Source organism: Oncorhynchus kisutch, linkage group LG22 (genome assembly GCF_002021735.2).
Source record: "Oncorhynchus kisutch isolate 150728-3 linkage group LG22, Okis_V2, whole genome shotgun sequence".
Lineage (NCBI taxonomy): Eukaryota > Metazoa > Chordata > Actinopteri > Salmoniformes > Salmonidae > Oncorhynchus > Oncorhynchus kisutch.
This window is the reverse complement of record NC_034195.2, coordinates 8,062,524-8,082,531: the sequence shown is the minus strand read 5'-3', so window position 1 is coordinate 8,082,531 and position 20,008 is coordinate 8,062,524. Positions and strand designations below refer to the sequence as shown.

The following is a 20,008-nucleotide window of genomic DNA, read 5'->3' as shown; positions in this document are numbered from 1 at the left end:
CTCTGACCTCTTTGCCAGGTGCCGGAGTGGACCAAGTGCAGCAGCCGTGAGAAAAGGAAAGAAAAGAAGGCGGACAAGCCATTCTACTCTGACTCGGAGGGCGAGTCTGGCCCGACCGAGTCTGCTGACAGTGGTGACTAAGGCTGCTTACTTCCATTCACAACCTCACAACCCGCTTCACCACACGTGCTAGCATGAAGAATAATACTGTGATAACGTAAAAAGCATTTGTGTGTGTGCATCCGTGGAAATGTTTGCCTATACAGTGGGGCAAAAGAGTATTTAGTCAGCCACCAATTGTGCAAGTTTTCCCACTTAAAAAGATGAGAGAGGCCTGTAATTTTCATCATAGGTACACTTCAACTATGACAGACAAAAATATATATTTTTTTAAATCCAGAAAATCACATTGTAGGATTTTTAAATAATTAATTTGCAAATTATGGTGGAAAATAAGTATTTGGTCAATGACAAAAGTTTATCTCAATACATTGTTATATACCCTTTGTTGGCAATGACAGAGGTCAAACATTTTCTGTAAGTCTTCACAAGGTTTTCACACACTGTTGCTGGTATTTTGGCCCATTCCTCCATGTAGATCTCCTCTAGAGCAGTGATGTTTTGGGGTTGTTGATGGGCAACACAGACTTTCAACTCCCTCCAAAGATTTTCTATGGGGTTGAGATCTGGAGACTGGCTAGGCCACTCCAGGACCTTGAAATGCTTCTTACGAAGCCACTCCTTCGTTGCCCGGGCGGTGTGTTTGGGATCATTGTCATGCTGAAAGACCCAGCCACGTTTCATCTTCAATGCCCTTGCTGATGGAAGGAGGTTTTCACTCAAAATCTCACGATACATGGCCCCATTCATTCTTTCCTTTACACGGATCAGTCGTCCTAGTCCCTTTGCAGAAAAACAGCCCCAAAGCATGATGTTTCCACCCCCATGCTTCACAGTAGGTATGGTGTTCTTTGGATGCAACTCAGCATTCTTTGTCCTCCAAACACGACGAGTTGAGTTTTTACCAAAAAGTTATATTTTGGTTTCATCTGACCATATGACATTCTCCCAATCTTCTTCTGGATCATCCAAATGCTCTCTAGCAAACTTCAGGCGGGCCTGGACATGTACTGGCTTAAGCGGGGGGACACGTCTGGCACTGCAGGATTTGAGTCCCTGGCGGCGTAGTGTGTTACTGATGGTAGGCTTTGTTACTTTGGTCCCAGCTCTCTGCAGGTCATTCACTAGGTCCCCCGTGTGGTTCTGGGATTTTTGCTCACCGTTCTTGTAATCATTTTGACCCCACGGGGTGAGATCTTGCGTGGAGCCCCAGATCGAGGGAGATTATCAGTGGTCTTGTATGTCTTCCATTTCCTAATAATTGCTCCCACAGTTGATTTCTTCAAACCAAGCTGCTTACCTATTGCAGATTCAGTCTTCCCAGCCTGGTGCAGGTCTACAATTTTGTTTCTGGTGTCCTTTGACAGCTCTTTGGTCTTGGCCATAGTGGAGTTTGGAGTGTGACTGTTTGAGGTTGTGGACAGGTGTCTTTTATACTGATAACAAGTTCAAACAGGTGCCATTAATACAGGTAACGAGTGGAGGACAGAGGAGCCTCTTAAAGAAGAAGTTACAGGTCTGTGATAGCCAGAAATCTTGCTTGTTTGTAGGTGACCAAATACTTATTTTCCACCATAATTTGCTAATAAATTCATTTAAAAAACTACAACGTGATTTTCTGGATTTTTTTTTCTAATTTTGTCTGTCATAGTTGAAGTGTACCTATGATGAAAATTACAGGCCTCTCTCATCTTTGGGAGAACTTGCACAATTGGTGGCTGACTAAATACTTTTTTGCCCCACTGTATGTGTTTTTATCATGTCCTATGTGTAGGGTTGCAAAGGGAGGGTATTTTACGTTTACCAGTAAACCACAGGAATTTGGGAAACTTTCAAGGATTTTATGTCATTTTCATAAAATAAATAAGATAAGATGATTTTTAAATTAAAGAAAATTATGAAAAAACTGTACAACATTATTCTAAATATATTCCATCAACTTAGTCAATACCGTTGGTTTTTAATATCAGGGTTTCAGCATGAAATATCCTTTATATTTTGACATAGTTTTATTTATTTTACTATGTCAATATGTCTTTGTTGTAAATTTTTTGGAGGCAGTTGTGAAAAAAGTAAATAGTTGTGACCGTTGCAGAGTTATTTGAAAATTATGCCATTGTTGATTCAATGCTTTTTTAATTTATTCGCTTATTTTCCACGACAACCTCATAGAAAAGGTGGAGACAGATGTAAAGATGAACAAAAAATGTATATTTTATATGTATCCATTTAAAAAAAAAGTTATTCAAGTATAAATTACCAAAGTTGCCGTAGATTACCTGTTCATTTTTTTAAATTCTGAAAATGCCAATAACCTACAGGTCTTTTGCAACTCTACCTTTAAGTATATGAGACAGAATCTGTGTAGGATGGGATGAATAGAAACCTATCCTCTCCACCCCCCAGCCTCAGACACAGCCAGCGGCTCAGAGAGTGGCAGTGGCAGTGAGGAGAGCGGCTCGGGATCCGAGAGTGAGGAGAGCAACGAGGAGTCTGAGTCTGCAAGCGAGGAGGACGAGGAGGAAGAGGGGAAGAAGAAAAAGAAGAATGTGGAGAAGATCAAAGCAAGGAAACCTGTTCCAGAAAGTGAAAGGTAGCACACATTTTTCACTTAAAGAAATGTTTCCGGAAAATTGAAAACTACCTTGTAATTTTTTTAAACCTCACGTTTTGGAATCGACATGTCAGTGTATTGTTTATTATGCATTTATGAACCATCTACATTCTAACCTGCCATCCTTTAGAATGTGCTCGTTCCTGTGATGTAGTGAACCTCCACTCTGAAGCAAGTTTTCAAGTGGCTGCATGGCTTACCATTTAGTTATTTTGATAAATGTGAAAATACATTGAATGCATCAATCAAATCCATGCATCATAAATGATAAAACATTTAAAATTATAAGTTCGATGTATTAGACCTCGGTAGTGGTTTCATAGATCTCTTTCAATGTATTTCTCTGTAAACCAGAAAATGTTGTGCGCTAAAGATGGCATTGTAGGCACACATTAGATCATTGTTAACCCAATCAGAAAAACTATGCTCACAACTTGTATCTCCTAAATGATGTTTTTGGTGTATTTTGTTAACATTTTGGAACATATTGTGGAATAAGCTATAAGATTTTTACAAGGCACGCGTCCATCCATCCCTTTCGTGAATCGCAAGACAACTTACAACTTTGATGCGCTCGAGAAATGTGTACCTCAAACTTTCACTCACTTTTTAGATGAAAAATTATTGGCCTACCTTGGTATTCGGTATTTTATTAGGATCCCCATTAGCTTATGCGAAAGCAGCAGCTACTCTTCCTGTGGTCCACATGAAACATGACAAAAAACAGAACAGACCAGAGATGATGGCGCTGACAGAGATGGTCGCCTCGCTTCATGTTCTTAGGAAACTATGCAGTATTTTGTTTTTTTTATGTATTATTTCTTACATTGTTACCCCAGGCAATCTTAAGTCTTATTACATACAGCCGGGAAGAAGTATTGGATATAAGAGCAACGTCAACTTACCAACATTATGACCAGGAACATGACTTATCCAAAGCGGATCTTCTGTTTGGCCCACCACCCAGGACAATGGATCGGATCCCAGTAGGAGACCCCAAACAATGGCGCCGCAGAAGGGGCAGACAGAGCGGTCTTCTTGTCAGGCTCCATAGACGGGCACATCACTCACTGCTCCAGTCCAGTCTCTTGACAACAAGGTATACGAAATTCGAGCAAGGGTTGCTTTCCAGGGAGACATCAGAGATTGTAACATTCTCAGTTTCACGGAAAAATTGCTCACTCGGGATATGTTATCAGAGTCGGTACAGCCACCCGGTTTCTTCACACACCACGCCGACAGAAACAATCGTCTCTCTGGTAAGAAGAAGGACGGGGGTGTATGCCTTATGATTAAAGAGTCTTGGTGTGATCATAACAACATACAGGAACTCAAGTCCTTTTGCTCACCTCACCTAGAATTCCTTACAATCAAATGTCACCTGCATTATCTACCAAGAGAATTCTCTTCGATTATAATCACAGCCGTGTATACCCCCCCCCCCCCCCCCCAAGCAGACACCTCGACGGCCCTGAAAGAACTTCATTGGACTCTATGTAAACTGGAAACCATATATCCTGAGGTACATTTATTGTAGCTGGGGATTTTAACAAAGCTCATCTGAAAACGAGGCTCCCTAAATTTGATCAGCATATCGAATGCACGACCTGGGCTGGCAACATTCTGGATCATTGCTACTCTAACTTCCGCAACGCATACAAATCCCTCCCTCGCCCAGTTCCTGATAGCCTCAGACAACATTGATAGATACGCTGATTCTGTGAGCGAGTTTATTAGCAAGTGCATCGGTGATGTTGTACCCACGGTGACTATTAAAACCTTTCCCAAACAGAAACCGTGGATTGATGGCAGCATTCGTGCAAACCTGAAAGCGCGAAACACTGCTTTTAATCATGGCAAGGCGACCAGAAACATGACCGAATATAAACAGTGTAGTTATTCCCCCCGCAGGGCTATCAAACAAGCTCAGCGTCAGTATAGAGACAAAGTAGAGTCGCAATTCAACGTCTCAGACACGAGACATATGTGGCAGGGTCTACAGTCAGTCACGGATTACAAAAAGAAAACCAGCCCCGTCTCGGACACCTACGTCTTGCTCCCAGACAAATTAAACAACTTCTTTGCTCGCTTTGAAGACAATACAGTGCCACTGACACGGCCCGCTACTAAAACATGCGGGCTCTCCTTCACCGCAACCAACGTGAGTAAAACATTTAAACGTGTGAACCCTCGTAAGGCTGCCGGCCCAGACGGCATCCCTAGCCGCGTCCTCAGAGCATGCTGGTGTGTTGGTGTGTTTACGGACATATTCAATCAACCCCAGTCTGCTGTTCCCACATGCTTCAAGAGGGCCACTATTGCTCCTGTTCCCAAGCAAGCTAAGGTAACTGAGCTAAACGACTATCGCCCCATAGCACTCACTTCCGTCATCATGAAGTGCTTTGAGAGACTAGTCAAGGACCATATTACCTCCACCCTACCTGACACCCTAGACCCATTCCAATTTGCTTACCGCCCCAATAGGTCCACAGACGACGCAATCGCAATCACACTGCATACTTCTCTAACCCATCTGGACAAGAGGAATACCCATGTAAGAATGCTGACCCTGGGTCTCGACCCTGCTCTGTGCAACTGGGTCCTGGACTTTCTGACGGGCCGCCCCCAGGTGGTGAGCGTAGGAAACAACATCTCCACCCCGCTGATTTTCAACACTAGGGCCCCACAAGGGTGCGTTCTCAGCCCTCTCCTGTACTCCCGGTTCACCCATGACTGCGTGGCCATGCACCTCTCCAACTCAATCATCAAGTTTGCAGACGACACTACAGTGGTAGGCTTGATTAACAACAACGACGAGACGGCCTACAGGGAGGAGGTGAGGGCCCTCGGAGTGTGGTGTCAGGAAAATAACCTCACACTCAACGTCCAAAAAACGAAGGAGATGATTGTGAACTTCAGGAAACAGCAGAAGGAGCACCCGCCAATCCACATCGACGGGACAGTAAGTGTAGAAGGTGGAAAGTTTTAAGTTCCTCGGCGTACACATCACGGACTAACTGAAATGGTCCACCCACACAGACGGCGTGGTGAAGAAGGCGCAACAGTGCCTCTTCAACCTCAGGAGACTGAATCAATTTGGCTTGTCACCAAAAGCACTCAAACTTTTACAGATGCACAATCGAGAGCATCCTGTCGGGCTGTATCACTGCCTGGTACAGCAACTGCTCCGCCCATAACCGTAAGGCTCTCCAGAGGATAGTGAGGTCTGCACAACGCATCACCGGGGGCAAACTACCTGCCCTCCAGGGCACCTACACAACCCGATATCAAAAAAATACTCAAGGACAACAACCACCCGAGCCACTGCCTGTTCACCACGCGTTCATCCAGAAGGCGAGGTCAGTACAGGTGCATCAAAGCTGGGACCGAGAGACTGAAAAACAGCTTCTATCTCAAGGCCATCAGACTTTTAAACAGCCATCACTAACATTGAGTGACATGCCAACTCAAATCTCTAGCCACTTTAATAATTAAAAACCGGATGAAATAAATATATCACTAGTCACTTTATACAATGTTTACATACCCTACATAACTAATCTCATATGTATATACTGTACTCTATACCATCTACTACATCTTGCTTATGCCGCACGGCAATCGCTCATCCATTTATTTATATGTACATATTCTTATTCATTCCTTTACACGTGTGTATAAGGTAGCTATTGTGAAATTGTTAGATATTACTGCATGGTCGGAACTAGAAGCACAAGCATTTCGCTACACTCGCATTAACATCTGCTAACCATGTGTATGTGACCAATAACATTTGATTTGTCATTAATAGACAAGAACAGCTCAAGAACAGAAGTACATCCATTTAAAAATGGCACACGTAGCCTACATATCAATCCATACACACAAACTATCTAGGTCAAATTAGGGGAGAGGTTTTGTGTCGTGAGGTGTTGCTTTGTCAGTTAAAAAAAAACAGGTTTGCTGTTCATTTGAGCAATATGAGATGGAAGAGAGTTCCATGAAATAATGACTCTATATAGTACTGTATGCTTTTTTGAATTTGTTCTGTATTTGGGGACTTTGAAAAGACCCCTGGTGGCATGTCTGGTGGGGTAAGTGTGTGTGTGTCAGAGGTGTGTGTATGTTGACTATGCAAACAATTTAAAAAAAGAAGTGATGCAGTCAGTCCCTCCTCAGCTCTTAACCAAGAGAGACTGGCATGCATAGTATTTATATTAGCCCTCTGATTACAATGAAGAGCAAGACGTACCACTCTATTCTGGGTCAGCTTAACTAGGTCTTTCCTTGCAGCACTCGACCACACGACCTGGACAATAATCAAGATATGACAAAACTAGAGCCTGCAGGACTTGCTTTTTGGAATGTGTTGTTATGAAAAAAGAGCATCTATTTATTACGGGCAGACCTCTCCCCATCTTTACAACCTTTCCCAAACAGAAACCGAATCAAATTTGGCTTGTCACCAAAAGCACTCACAAACTTTTACAGATGCACAATCGAGAGCATCCTGTCGGGCTGTATCACTGCCTGGTACAGCAACTGCTCCGCCCATAACCGTAAGGCTCTCCAGAGGATAGTGAGGTCTGCACAACGCATCACCGGGGGCAAACAGCAACTGCTCCGCCCATAACCCCATCTTTACAACCATTGAATCGATATGTTTTGACCAGGACAGTTTACTATCTAAGGTAACACCAAGTAATTTAGTCTCAACTTGTTCAACAGCCACAACATTCATTACCAGATTCCCCTTTATGTTGTCTCAACCGTCCATCCAAATCAAATAATTTAATGTGTCCACTTTTTGTCTTTATAAACTTTCACACTTATATTCTATGATATGGGGCAATGCAATGTAGGCAACACTACAGCTGTTAATTGCCAGCGATCATCATTCATCACGTAGGCATATGATATAATTGATACCTGACTTTCAAGGAGACATTTGATGCAAACATAAGTATATATTTTCCGTTGTATAAAATTACATTATCACATTCGCTTGCTGGTTTGCCATAATAACCTGACGAGACCATGCGTGACAACCGAAGCTGATAGACAATGTTGATTGGCAGGTGGAACGATGTCCAATGATGTTGCAAGATTAAAGTGGGAGGTGGGATCAGGTCAGCACAGTATTGTCCAATGAGCCCAACATGAACAGCCCACATGCACACCACGTAGTCTTTTTCTCTTCTCACACTTTACAGAGGCTCGAGAACAATGATGTGATGATGTACACAATTGTGCGCAATTTTCCGGGACACGTTTTGGCTCGTGAGCACTACTTTCAAAACTACTGGCTAAAATTATACAAAACCGTTATAATGTATCTTTAATATCAGTCATTGACGATGAATTGTTGGCCCTAATCTCAATTATACATCAACTGGATAATGATTCACGAGGAATTCGAGTCAAAAGTTTAAATTGTACGTTTTTTTCTTTACCTATTAATTCATATTCAATCTAATGTGTGTAACCCAAAGAATGTAGTCAAAATCTGTAGCAGAGCACTAGGAAATGCAATGCTATGACATGAAATTCCTTCATTAAACCGTTTTATACCTGTTTACCAATGCATCACAGTGAGCCGAGCAGTGGAGAGGATGTGAAGAAAAGCGAGAAGAAGAGCAAACCGCGGATTGGTAGCTCCGAGTCAGAATCCGAGGAGGACGACGATAGTGAGTCAGAGAGCAGCGAGTCAGAGGAGGAGGAGTCAGAAGAGGAGTCAGAGGAGGAGACCAAGAAGAAAAAGAAGGTGGGTAATGAGAGACTCGAAAATACACGTACTACAGATATACACACACACACACACAGCGAGAGACGTAACACACACATTCTAAATTGGCATTATTTGATATTGGCATAAAGCACATATTCATATATTCTTTGATGTCAAAATTCCCAGTGGACTATCAAATAAAGAAAGTGGCACACTCCATGAATAAACTCCCAGCAATGTAATGGGTATTTACCAACGTTTGGGCATCACTGTGCCTTCCTCAGTGTAATGTCATGAATACTTGAACCAGGTTATGTAGACAGACACACAGTGCTATTAGTGTAACCAATGACAATAGTGAGGGGTGTGTCATAATGATTGAGTTAATTAAAATTAATTGGTGAAACTGTTAAAAAATAGTTACAAAATATTAAATATATTACGCTATTGTTATCATATAGAAACATGGAATATTGTACATCATATTAGCATCAACATAAATTGGGTCATTAGGTAGAACTTGTTAACAAAAAAATTATACAAAATGTCGAAATTCGCCATTTTCACATGTATTGACACAGGTATTGTGCTGGAGATAATGAAAATGAGGTTGAAAAGTCGTGGAGTTGCCCTAGGCACTACTTTCATTTATCTGCATGTCTAGCCCTTATATTTAGCTTCACAATTAAGTGTTTTACAATTTGACATAAACAGTTTTATTGACAAATGTAAAAAAATTACACATTTTAAAAAGTCTGCCAAGTAAAAACCTGATAAAAATGAATTTATGTTTGCTCATTGGGAAATGAATATCCAACTAGTCAGTGGCAAATGTGAAGTTTGGAATTCGTGACAGCAACTATCTGAGCCTATTACAGTATTATAGACAGCATGTCCTGGGATTTCCTATGATCTTCAATGTAGAAAAACACCTTACACTCAAAAAACTGTTGTATGGCTTGTGAGCGTCATAGAGCAAACAATGCATGCAAAACATGCACGATTACATGTACGTGTTCGAAAGAGTCTCTGCTCAAACCACTCTGGCTTTAGAGACTTTTTTGTGAGAAGAACCGCCCACAGGCCCCATTGGGACCCGCCCTTGTCTCACAAACACTGCCCTTGCTCAGCCCAAGTTAATCACACAGACTAGTGATTGGTTTCAATGGATGCAGAAGAGATAGATGAATCCAATGGTACAACCCAGTAGCTCAAACACACTATGTTTATAAGGGGTTAGAAGTCCAAAACGCGCCAGCGTGGGACTGTATGAACATATTCCTTTGCTTTCATGCACAAGTGGTAATATAGTTTATATCTATTTACTTGTTTCCCTCCTTTTATACACTATATTCAGGTGGCAGGTCTCCTTCTGCTTGTGGGTTAGTTTCTCTTTCTCTTCTTTTCAGACCACAGCATCTAAACCTCCATCCAAACCACCCAAAAAAGAAAACAAGAAAGAAAAGAAAGAAATGTCTCTGCTTGATTTTGATGACTGTAAGTTCGCCTCCTTTTTTTACTAAATCCACGATACCAGGAATACAGTGACAGTCTACACTTTCCCCTCAAGTGGTCCTACATAGAATTTGAATGGGATGATGAACGATTGGTAATGGATGTCACTGGATAAGTCTATTTTAATTATGTGCAGATTTATTCCCTATTATTTCAAATTCGAAATCAAATGTTTAAAATCTAATATATCCGTGTCTGTGGTACTGAACATTGCAACTTCAGAAGTCCACAATCGCCATTGTCCATGATGCAGAATCGCCGCTATAGCTTGTTTGTTTACATTAGCGCAGCATCAGACTATACATGATTGCTCCCCAGTCTTTGAGAAAACGCTGTGCTCTTTCCTCTTCCTAGTTGACCCCGCTCCATCTCCGTCTCAAGTCACGCCCCTCAACAACTTCCTGTCCAGCAGCCTAGTGACAGATCTGGAGGGCTTGTCCCTGACCGACAACGTTCTGTCCCCTACGGTGAGTACCCTTTCTAGGACAAACTACCCATAGCCCCTAACCCCTGAAGGCCTAAGCACTTCATATAGATGTAGATTGCTAGAGAAAGATAATGTAGATTTAAAGAGAGATTAAATACCATACATTCCAAGCTTTATAACATTTTATGAGTGCCAATTTTACTGAATATTTTTGAAGATGTATAGTATTTTCTGGTAAATTTTAGCAGGTAACTGTAGTATCAACTCAAATCAGAAGGCACAACAATGAGGTTCTAGCTTCAGCATGTTTACTAGCCTAGTCTGTACATGTCATAAATGGGTATGGATACCCACAAGGGCCATCCTACTACATCTTCCCCTCTCCAATGAAAAATAATTCAACATTCATAACCACTGAAGCATAACTGAAATGCAATTTGGAAACCACTATTATTCTCTTTAACACTTATGCATTAACTTAGGTACAGTCTCTTTTTGCTGGGTATGGTCCCCAACAGTATGCATTCTATTCATGTAACATAGTCTTTCAGCCACTCTGGTGGCTTCACATCCCTTTTTGGGCGAGTTTGTGGCTCTGTGAGCATTCTCTCTCCTTCTCCCTCTTTTTGTGCGTTGTCTGTGGCCTCCTCAACCTGTGTGCCTAGTAGATCTGGAAGAGCTCTGAGGTGTGTTTTGTTAATCCGTACCTCCTCGGAGCCTGTGTCCACCACATAGGAGCGTGGGGCATCTGCTTTCCTCAGCACTATTTTGGGTGTCTTTTAGTTTGTAATCCACACACGTTGACGTTCTGTCAGCTCTTGCCTCTCCGTAGCACGGTGTCTCCGATTTAAAGTCTCCAGTTTGTGTTTTTTTCAGCCATTTGTCCCTCTCAGTGAAGGCCATTGGGGTTTAAGCCCAGCCGGCGAGACAGGAAAGGGAGGGAGCGCAGCCTCCTGCCCATCAGGAGCTCCTTTGTCCTTTCATGAGAAGGTCTCCATTACAGTGGAAGTCACTTTGGTGAACCCAATAGGGCTTCAGCAGCGGAGGCAGTTCCTCCTGCCTGGGCCATCCCTTTTTGCACTGCTGCACTATCTGTTGGCAGATGGGGTCTCGCTGTTGCTCCTCTGCAATCTGCTGCAGTTTGGTCTGAGATGCAGGTAGACTGTCTCTTACTGCATTAATGGACACCTGTACCTCCCCCTCTAGACATGGCTCCTCCTCTGTTAATGGACGTTTAATTGGGGCATGGAGAGTGCGTCTGCTGTGATCAGTGCCTTCCCTGGCACATACACCATATTGTAGGTGAACCTCGGCAATCTGAGGCGGAAGCACAGGACTCTGGGAGGCAAGTCGTCCAGTGCTTTTGTCCCTAACAGAGCCAACAGTGGTTTGTGGTCAGTCTCTGCTGTAAACTGCAGGCCAATAAGGTATTGGCTGAGCCTTTCACATGCCCATGTGATAGCCAACACCTCCTTTTCCACTTGTGCATACCTTTGCGCCGTGTCGGATAAGCTTTGTGAGATGTATGCTATTGGACGCCACTCCATGTTGTCCTGCATCTGTGTGAGGACCGCCCCTAGCCCAAAGGATGATGCATCTGCTGACACCTTTGTCTTAGCGTGGGGACGGTACTGGGTCAACACTCTCTGTGACAGCAGGTCTCCTTTGATCTTGTCAAATGCCACCTGTTGCATGTGACCCCATGACCAGTAATTCTCTTTGGCTAGTAAGTCTCTCAGGGGTTTGGTTGTATCTGAAAACTGTGGGAGGAACTTAACCACATATGTGGCCATGCTTAAGAAGGTCCTGACTTCAGCCGCATTCTGGGGGATGGGCATATCTGTGATGATGCTGATCTTCTCCGGGCCCGGCTCTATTCCAGCTGCACTGATTTGGTGTCCCAAGAACAAGACCTCTGACTCCACTCAGCCCATCCAACAATTGGAACATGTGTCTTTGGAAATGCTCAGGACCGGAAGCGATTCCAAATGGCAAAACGTTAAAACTGTCCTGAGCGGGCATCCAGTTTTGTGAAGATTTGTGAGCCATCCAACTGAGCTAGCGACTGCTCCACTGATGGTAAGATGTGTCTCTCTCTGCAGAGAGTCTCATTCAAGTCCCCATTGGCTTTTGGGACCACCATCATCCCTGCACGCCTGCCAGTGGGACTCTCTATTTTAGACAGCCCCAATTTCTTCCATACTCACCAACTCTTCCTTTACTTTTGTAGTCACCTTCCTAGGCCAGAAAACCCTTTTGGGAATGTCTTTTGGAAAACATCCCTTGGGTCGTCCAGTTCAATTGCTGGCAGCCCCAGCAACGGTCTGGCCAGAGAGTGAATGGCAAAGACAGGTTGGATGGCACTTTTTGTCTTTACTCTCCAGTTTACTCACCAACTGCCCTACCACTGGTAATATCTTACAGTTTTTAGTTTGTAGAGAGCAAAGGGCCATTTCTACTATAGCTATACAGTTTTGTGGGGATTGCGGTCACTGCTGCCCATGTGTCTGGTTTAAATGACACAACCTCCCCATTGAGTTTAATATCCGAGTGCCCGCCATCATTGTTTTTTCCTTACTTGTCCCAGAAAGATGCTGTCCCACTGTAGCTGCTGTTCCTCCTCTGAGACCTCATGCGTTTGCTTTGTATTTGTATTTATTATGGATCCCCATTAGCTGGTGCCAAGGCTACTCTTCCTGGGGCTACTCTTCCTGGGGCTACTCTTCCTGGGGCTACTCTTCCTGGGGCTACTCTTCCTGGGGCTACTCTTCCTGGGGCTACTCTTCCTGGGGCTACTCTTCCTGGGGCTACTCTTCCTGGGGCTACTCTTCCTGGGGCTACTCTTCCTGGGGTCCAGCAAAATTAAGGCAGTTTATACAATTTTAAAAACATTACAATACATCCACATGCCCTCAGGCCTCTACTTTACCAGTACTACACGTACACATGGGTTTTGTACTGTATATGTGTGTGTATAGTGCGTATATTATCGTGTGTGTGTGTGTCTGTGCCTATGTTCGTGTTGCTTCACAGTCCCCACTGTTCCATAAGATGTTTTTTTATCATTTTTTTACATCTAATTTAACTGATTGCGTCAGTTATTTGATGTGGAATAGAGTTTCTGCAGCATTAGTAAAGATGTGATCAATACATGTTGATGATTTCATTACTGTGCTGTTTGTAACTACCCTGGTAGATTGACTGACAACCTCAACCAGGTTACAGCCACTGGTTACTATTTGAAGCTTTTTCTTGAGTGGAAAGCTTGATGAAAGCCAGTCAATATTTAAATCACCCAGAAAATATACCTCTCTGTTGATATCACATACATTATCAAGCATTTCACACGTCATCCACATACTGAATGTATGATTTACTTGGTAAGTCCTTCATGTTTATGTGATTAGTAAAGCCACTTCTGACACAATGCAGTATCATCTAAAATAAGGAGGTACAACAACGAGGTGCTTGCTTCAGCATGTTTACTAGCCTAGTCTGCACATGCCATACATAGTCATACATAGGTATGGATACCCACAAGGACCAATCTACTACAGTAACCCCAACTGGGATTCTAAACTGTGTCCAGCGACAGTCAACCCAACACTATAGCCAGTGTCCAGGTGTTTGATACAATATGTAAGCCTGCTTGGCTGTACATGCAGTTTTTACTCAACCCCCCCCTACCTGTTTCCGTACCACAGACCATCATCCCATCCGGCAATCTGAAGACCTACGAGCTGCTCCACCGTATCACCGGCGAGGGCCTGTCAGTGGAGTACTGCTTCAGCCGCCAGCCGTTCAGCCCCGACCCGCACATGGTGGCAGTCAAAATCCAGTTCACCAACAGCGCCACCTCCGAGGCCAAGAGCCTGCACGTGGAGGACGCCAAGTTGCAATCAGGCATGAGGATCAAAGAGTTCCCTGAGATCGGTCAGTCAACATTTCACAACAGAATTCCTCTTTTAATAGTTTTGAAAAGGGGTTCTAAAAGGATCCTTTGAGGACCGGTAGGGTTCTACATGGAACCCTTTTTTATCTGAAGAATACTTTTTTGAAAAGCTAATTGAAAGAAATGGTTCTTTGTTGGGTTAAGTTTTGCAACGGGGTCAGTTTAAATTAGAATTACACCTCAGTCATTCAGTGATCTATCTAGGTAGCTGTTTGTCATTGTTCTGGGCTAGTTAGTGCACTGTCTCTTTTACCTAGTATCTTGTGTTGTCTTCAGAGGTGTTACCTGCGGGCGAGACTATCAGCGTGGTGATGGGCATCGATTTCTGTGATTCCACACAGGCAGCCAACTTCCAGCTCTGGTAAGAAAGAGCCTGCTCCCTGATGGCTGTAGGGAGAGCCCCCCCCTATATGGCCAGTCAAGTATCAAACTAGTGTTGCAAAATTCTGGAAACTTGGTTTTTCAGAAATCCTGTTTTTTACTTATTGGGAGTTCTGGAAAACCAGAGAATTCCTGGGAAAGTTTCTGGAATTTTGCGACCCTAATCACTGCACAGTCCTATTGCTCTATTCTCCTATAAGGGAATCATGTCATGTCTTATTGTTCCTTTGCAGCACTCACACCAGGAAGTTCTTTGTGTCGATCCAGCCACCGGTTGGAGAGCTGATGATGCCAATCTTTATGACAGAAAATGAGTTCAAAAAGGAGCAAGGTGAGCACAGGAACCAATGCATGGAAATCAAACAATATGGGCCCCATTTTGACTGCGCTAAAGAAACAATGCTAGTGTCAACAAAGAGTAATACAACTTTACAGTTTTGAAATAGTAAAATCCCTGAATTGATGCAGTGTGTTTTGAGATGTCTTTGCCTCTCTGGGTGTTGTTTTGAGTTGGTATCCAAAAGAACACTCAAGAATTAATACATTTCTGAGGCAAATCATAGTATATTTATTTTTTGTCAGTGATGAATGGCAGTTTCCACCAGTCACTACACAAACTAACCCTAACAATGGCATGTGACTACTACCGCACTATCACCTCTGACTTGATCAAATCCACATCCACCAGGAAACCTTGGTATTCATTCTAACTTGGTTTAATAGCAATGGTCACCCTTGGAGCATAATCACTAACACTGGGCAAGGTTTTCAACTCAAATCCAACCATATTGTGTGTTTAAACGTGTCATATCCTCCGTTCTTCCCTCTTGATACTGGCCCCAATAGAGATGCTATTACAAAGTCTAGGTAAGTTTCCTTTGATAGAACTTGTTCTCGTCAGCTGTCTATGTGCCACCTGCCTTAACAACCTACCCCCCCATACGAGACTCAACCTCTCCTCCCCCATCCTTCCCCTCAACATCTCCCCCCTTGCTTCAAGCTGTTCCCTCCTATACCCCCCACAGCGATATCTAATGCCTGGGTGCCAATGACTATTTGCACTATGTATCTCCAGTTCACTTCAATGGCAGACACAACTGACCTAACCTAACCTGCATCCCAGCCTCTAACATGTACTGTAGCTCCACTGGGAATGACTGGGAATGCTCCACTTAGATCCACTAATCCCAAATCAATGTCCTACAGTAGTTCCGGGAATGCGCAAAGAGGATGTCCATTTTTTTTAAAGGCACTGCATTTGAAACCATTGCGCTCTTCTTTCACAGCATTGATTGTGTTATACGGGCTGTAAGACACATGGGCTGTAACTAATGCATACTGTAGACCACATTCAGATGTTTTAGAGAAGTAGAGCTAACTTAACTTTGTCTGAGTGGTGAGAGGACAGTATAGCATGCTGCTTCCATTTAATGCATATAATGGTGTTTTATAATACCTTTCAAGTTAATGGTCATTGTATTCTAGATTTAGTGTGGAGGAAGTTTGTGCAGAAGTTTGCTGAATTCAGCTAAATATAACTAAGACGTCACAGAACGAAGAGGGAACATTTCAATCTCTTTCAGGGAGCCTTTTCTATGTTCAAGGAAGTTTGACAGTGATATATGAGAAAATGAGTTTGACAAAAAGACGAGCAGGATAGAAATATGAGTTATAGACCTGCAACATGATAAATAAAATAATCCACATGCAGGCTATTCCCCTCAAACTCCTGTTTTTTGGCAAATATCAGATTACTTTCTTATTCTTAGGAAAGTGTCACTGCTTTGCGAGATGGTTTTTCACATTAAGCCCCATGCTTATGTAATGGCTCATATCTCTAGTCTTTTAATCCTAAGGCATTATATAGTTAGTGTAGTCCTAAGAGAATTGTGTAAAACCCAACACTTTTATGGTAGTAGACCCTATAGAGTTGTATGGCTTTTAGATTGTTGTAGTATCAAATGGTATATGGACACAAATGCCTCCATATAGTGTGAGATATTACACAAGGAGGTTTGGTTAAAACGTTAGGTATTCACGGGACAGTCTCCTATTTCGAAGGAGTCTGGTGACAATGAGCATTCATAAAAACAAAAATTCAATTGACCTTCTTCAAACACATGTTCAATCTCACTCAAGCTGGAACCTGTAATTCATCTTTCCTCGATTCCTCACATCCTCTTTCCTTGCATCCCTAAAAAGGTATTGGAGAAGAAGGTCTGAGGCGAGAGACCTTGGACCGTCTCCTCCAATACGGAGGGGAAGGAGCCGAGGAGATAGGATGCAAGGAATCGCGGGAAGATCAATTGAGATGCTGATGCAGACTCCTTGACCACTCGTCTGTTGATCACCGCTATTTTGTACTGTCCTCAGGTCAGTTGATGGGCATGAATGAGATCACAGAGAAGCTGACCCTGGAGGAGAAGTGTCAGGGCGAGCACGCTGTCGTTCAAAGGGTTACCACTGCCGCCAACCTCAGCCGAGTGCCCTGTGGCTCAGACAAGGAGTGCAGGTGAGGGTGGCGGGCATTTGGAAAAGTTGTCAAAGTTGGCAGATGTCGCCAGAATAAATATTGATATAGATTTTTTTATTTATTGAATTAGTATGTTGTATGTTTTATTAGACAGGGGAGATAGTAGGGGAATGTGTCAAATAGGAAGTTATGAAATCATGAAAGAATATTGCTGTTTTGTGTCATATTTATTCAACTATTCAACTTCATCTTTACTTCTGCTCTTTGATCTTTGAACTTAGCCCTCCTGTACCTCCTCCCCCATTTCCGATTCACAGGTTCGCTGGGAAGACGGTGACCAGTGGCAGCCTTGTACTGGTCAGTGTGGTCACCAAAGAGGACGGGGCCGCCCAGCTGACGGTCAACTGTGAGAAAATGGTGATTGGCACGATGTTGGTCAAGGACATCCATCAGGCCCTCACACAGTGATGACCCCTAACTCTTGATCCCTGACCTTTGACCCCAGCAATTTCCTTCCTCTCCTACAGCTCGGTTCTGTCTCCCTTTGCTCACTCACATACATACAACCACACATTCATCCACTCCCATTCCAAATACCCCAATACTTAGAGTCCTCTTTCTCTTCCTTAAGATACTGGTAGTCTGATAAGAATATGTAGAAGACAGGTTTGATCCATCGCTCAATTGATATTCTCCATGTAATGCAGGTTTCAAACAAATTATGATGATTTTTTACTTATACGAGAGACGCAAATCTGGGGGAAATAATAGGCCCCACTTTGACTTTTAAAATCACTTCCTACGAACCGTCGTAACAAATTACAGAATGGCATTACTGTACACGATTTGTAAAGACAATAAGTCATTAAGAATCATCCCACTGATCAAATAAAATCTGTGACGGCGTTGAATCAACATGGAAAACTGATTGGATTTGCAAAAAGTAATCAACGTAAGGGATTTTTTTTTTTCACACAACTTTTAACCTATATTTGTTTGTTGATTTCACATTGAATTCATGTTAACTCAAAAATGTTTTAATCAAAACTAGACATTGAACTGAGGTCAGTGCCCAGTGGGATGTTTATCCTAACCAAAACTAGACATTGAACTGAGGTCAGTGCCCAGTGGGATGTTTATCCTAACCAAAACTAGACATTGAACTGAGGTCAGTGCCCAGTGGGATGTTTATCCTAACCAAAACTCCTCCTTATCATTTGTCATGACTGCTGTAAAGGTTTGACATGCTCTCTTTAGCCATATCTACGAATGGCTCATGATGTATAGTACATTATTGTCTGAACTAAAGACTGCGAGTCCTCACCTATACTCTTGCTATACTTGTTTCGGCCAAGCGCAAATGTACTATGTAGAAAACACCATGCCTTTTTAAAAATGTAGTGTGGTACCATTACCAACATTACTTAGGTACAGTAACAGGGTATATCATCATCAATAAAAAAGTGGTCACTCCTCAATTTACTTTGGTCTGCTGAATGTTCAATGAAGTCCCCTTTTGAATAGTGTAGTTCTCTATTCTCAATCTCTACCGCCTGGCCCGCTAAATGTCATACACATAGAATAGATGTTATTGAGTGGGAGTCCTGCAGTTGAAAATGATACACAGTAAACGTGATTGAATGCATTGCAATATTTAATACAAAATCTAAGGTCTGTGTTAGTGTGTGTCTGTGTCTGTGTGTATGAATGATTTCCAAACATGACAATGTTAAATCATCATGGCCCAAGGCAAACTGTTCTGTAATCAGCATCTATCTGTGTTTTCCTGCCTTTCCAATGACTTTTGCATATACTTACTGTATTTCCAGTATAGGTTAACCATGCTATATTTAAAAGTGGTTTCTATCATGCTATAAACCCACTGATGTTGTCATAATGAGACCTACGGAAATGGGATCCTAAGGAAACTGCACTATGGGTCACACCAGGTAAAGGGCCTTGCTCTGTATCGGGGAGACACGTGATATGATATAACATAACCCACCTGCATATCTGCGAGCTGCCTTCGTGACATAAGTGATGTTATTTATTTATTTGTTTCAATTTTTTTTTGCCATAGGAACATGTATTTGTATCGTCACACCAAAGGAGTTCAATACAGCAAGCATCAATAACAGTTATCATAGAAAGTTGGAGAGTGAAAGAAAAGGGAAAATGACAGCAGTTTTTTACTCCTTGAAATTTGAATTGTTTTATTTGTTCAGTATCGCACTGGTAAATCTTTCAAGCTTGTGAACTTAATTCACAGGTTTGTGGAGTCATGACACCATCAAAGAACAAATCATTTAAGTTGAATATACATGTAATTTCAAATTCATTTTACTACTGGTATGCAGACAATTTGAGGACATAATTTGCTTAACTCATACCATTGACCTTATGAAAAGTACCTTATTGAAAGTACTGTTAAACGTGGCAGTGGTCTATTATTTCCTCCCCTAAAATACAAAGCTATATATAACTTTAAATGGTTAAACCTTTCTCTCAAAATGAAAACTTTGCAATGAATTTAAGATAATAGTGGATGGAGCAATCATTTAAAGGGTATTGTTATTTTAATGCACACTCGCTTTCTCTTTCTGATGTCATGATTATGGTCTACCATATCTTCTGTGTGGTTATGAAATAATGTGATGTTTAAGCTTTTATTTATTATTCAAATGAAAATAATGAAATAAAACGGATGAAATGTGTCAATGTCTATAGCCTTTTTGTATATGGACCGGAGAGATGGAAAACCTAACTTGATACTCTTTGATGTGGATATTTGTTATCGA

The 20,008-nt window shown here is 42.3% G+C and overlaps 1 protein-coding gene across 14 annotated transcripts in view; it reads left to right on the top strand.

The window, feature by feature from the left end:
- Window positions 1-19,924, top strand: part of ap3b2 (adaptor related protein complex 3 subunit beta 2) — a 100,919-nt gene extending 80,995 nt beyond the window's left edge. For 6 of the 14 annotated variants that reach the window (XM_020456494.2, XM_031801521.1, XM_020456493.2 and 3 more), the window contains 11 exons: window positions 19-133; window positions 2,527-2,713; window positions 8,327-8,498; window positions 9,872-9,959; window positions 10,332-10,444; window positions 14,109-14,337; window positions 14,633-14,717; window positions 14,971-15,068; window positions 15,584-15,604; window positions 17,111-17,249; window positions 17,492-19,924. In XM_020456494.2, the coding sequence (XP_020312083.1) occupies window positions 19-133; window positions 2,527-2,713; window positions 8,327-8,498; window positions 9,872-9,959; window positions 10,332-10,444; window positions 14,109-14,337; window positions 14,633-14,717; window positions 14,971-15,068; window positions 15,584-15,604; window positions 17,111-17,249; window positions 17,492-17,678 (1,434 nt within the window). In that variant the 3' untranslated portion in view covers window positions 17,679-19,924. The remainder of the gene's footprint in view (window positions 1-18; window positions 134-2,526; window positions 2,714-8,326; window positions 8,499-9,871; window positions 9,960-10,331; window positions 10,445-14,108; window positions 14,338-14,632; window positions 14,718-14,970; window positions 15,069-15,583; window positions 15,605-17,110; window positions 17,250-17,491) is intronic. The other 8 variants (XM_020456497.2, XM_020456495.2, XM_031801520.1 and 5 more) reach the window with 3 other exon arrangements.
- The last annotated feature ends 84 nt before the right edge of the window (window positions 19,925-20,008 follow it).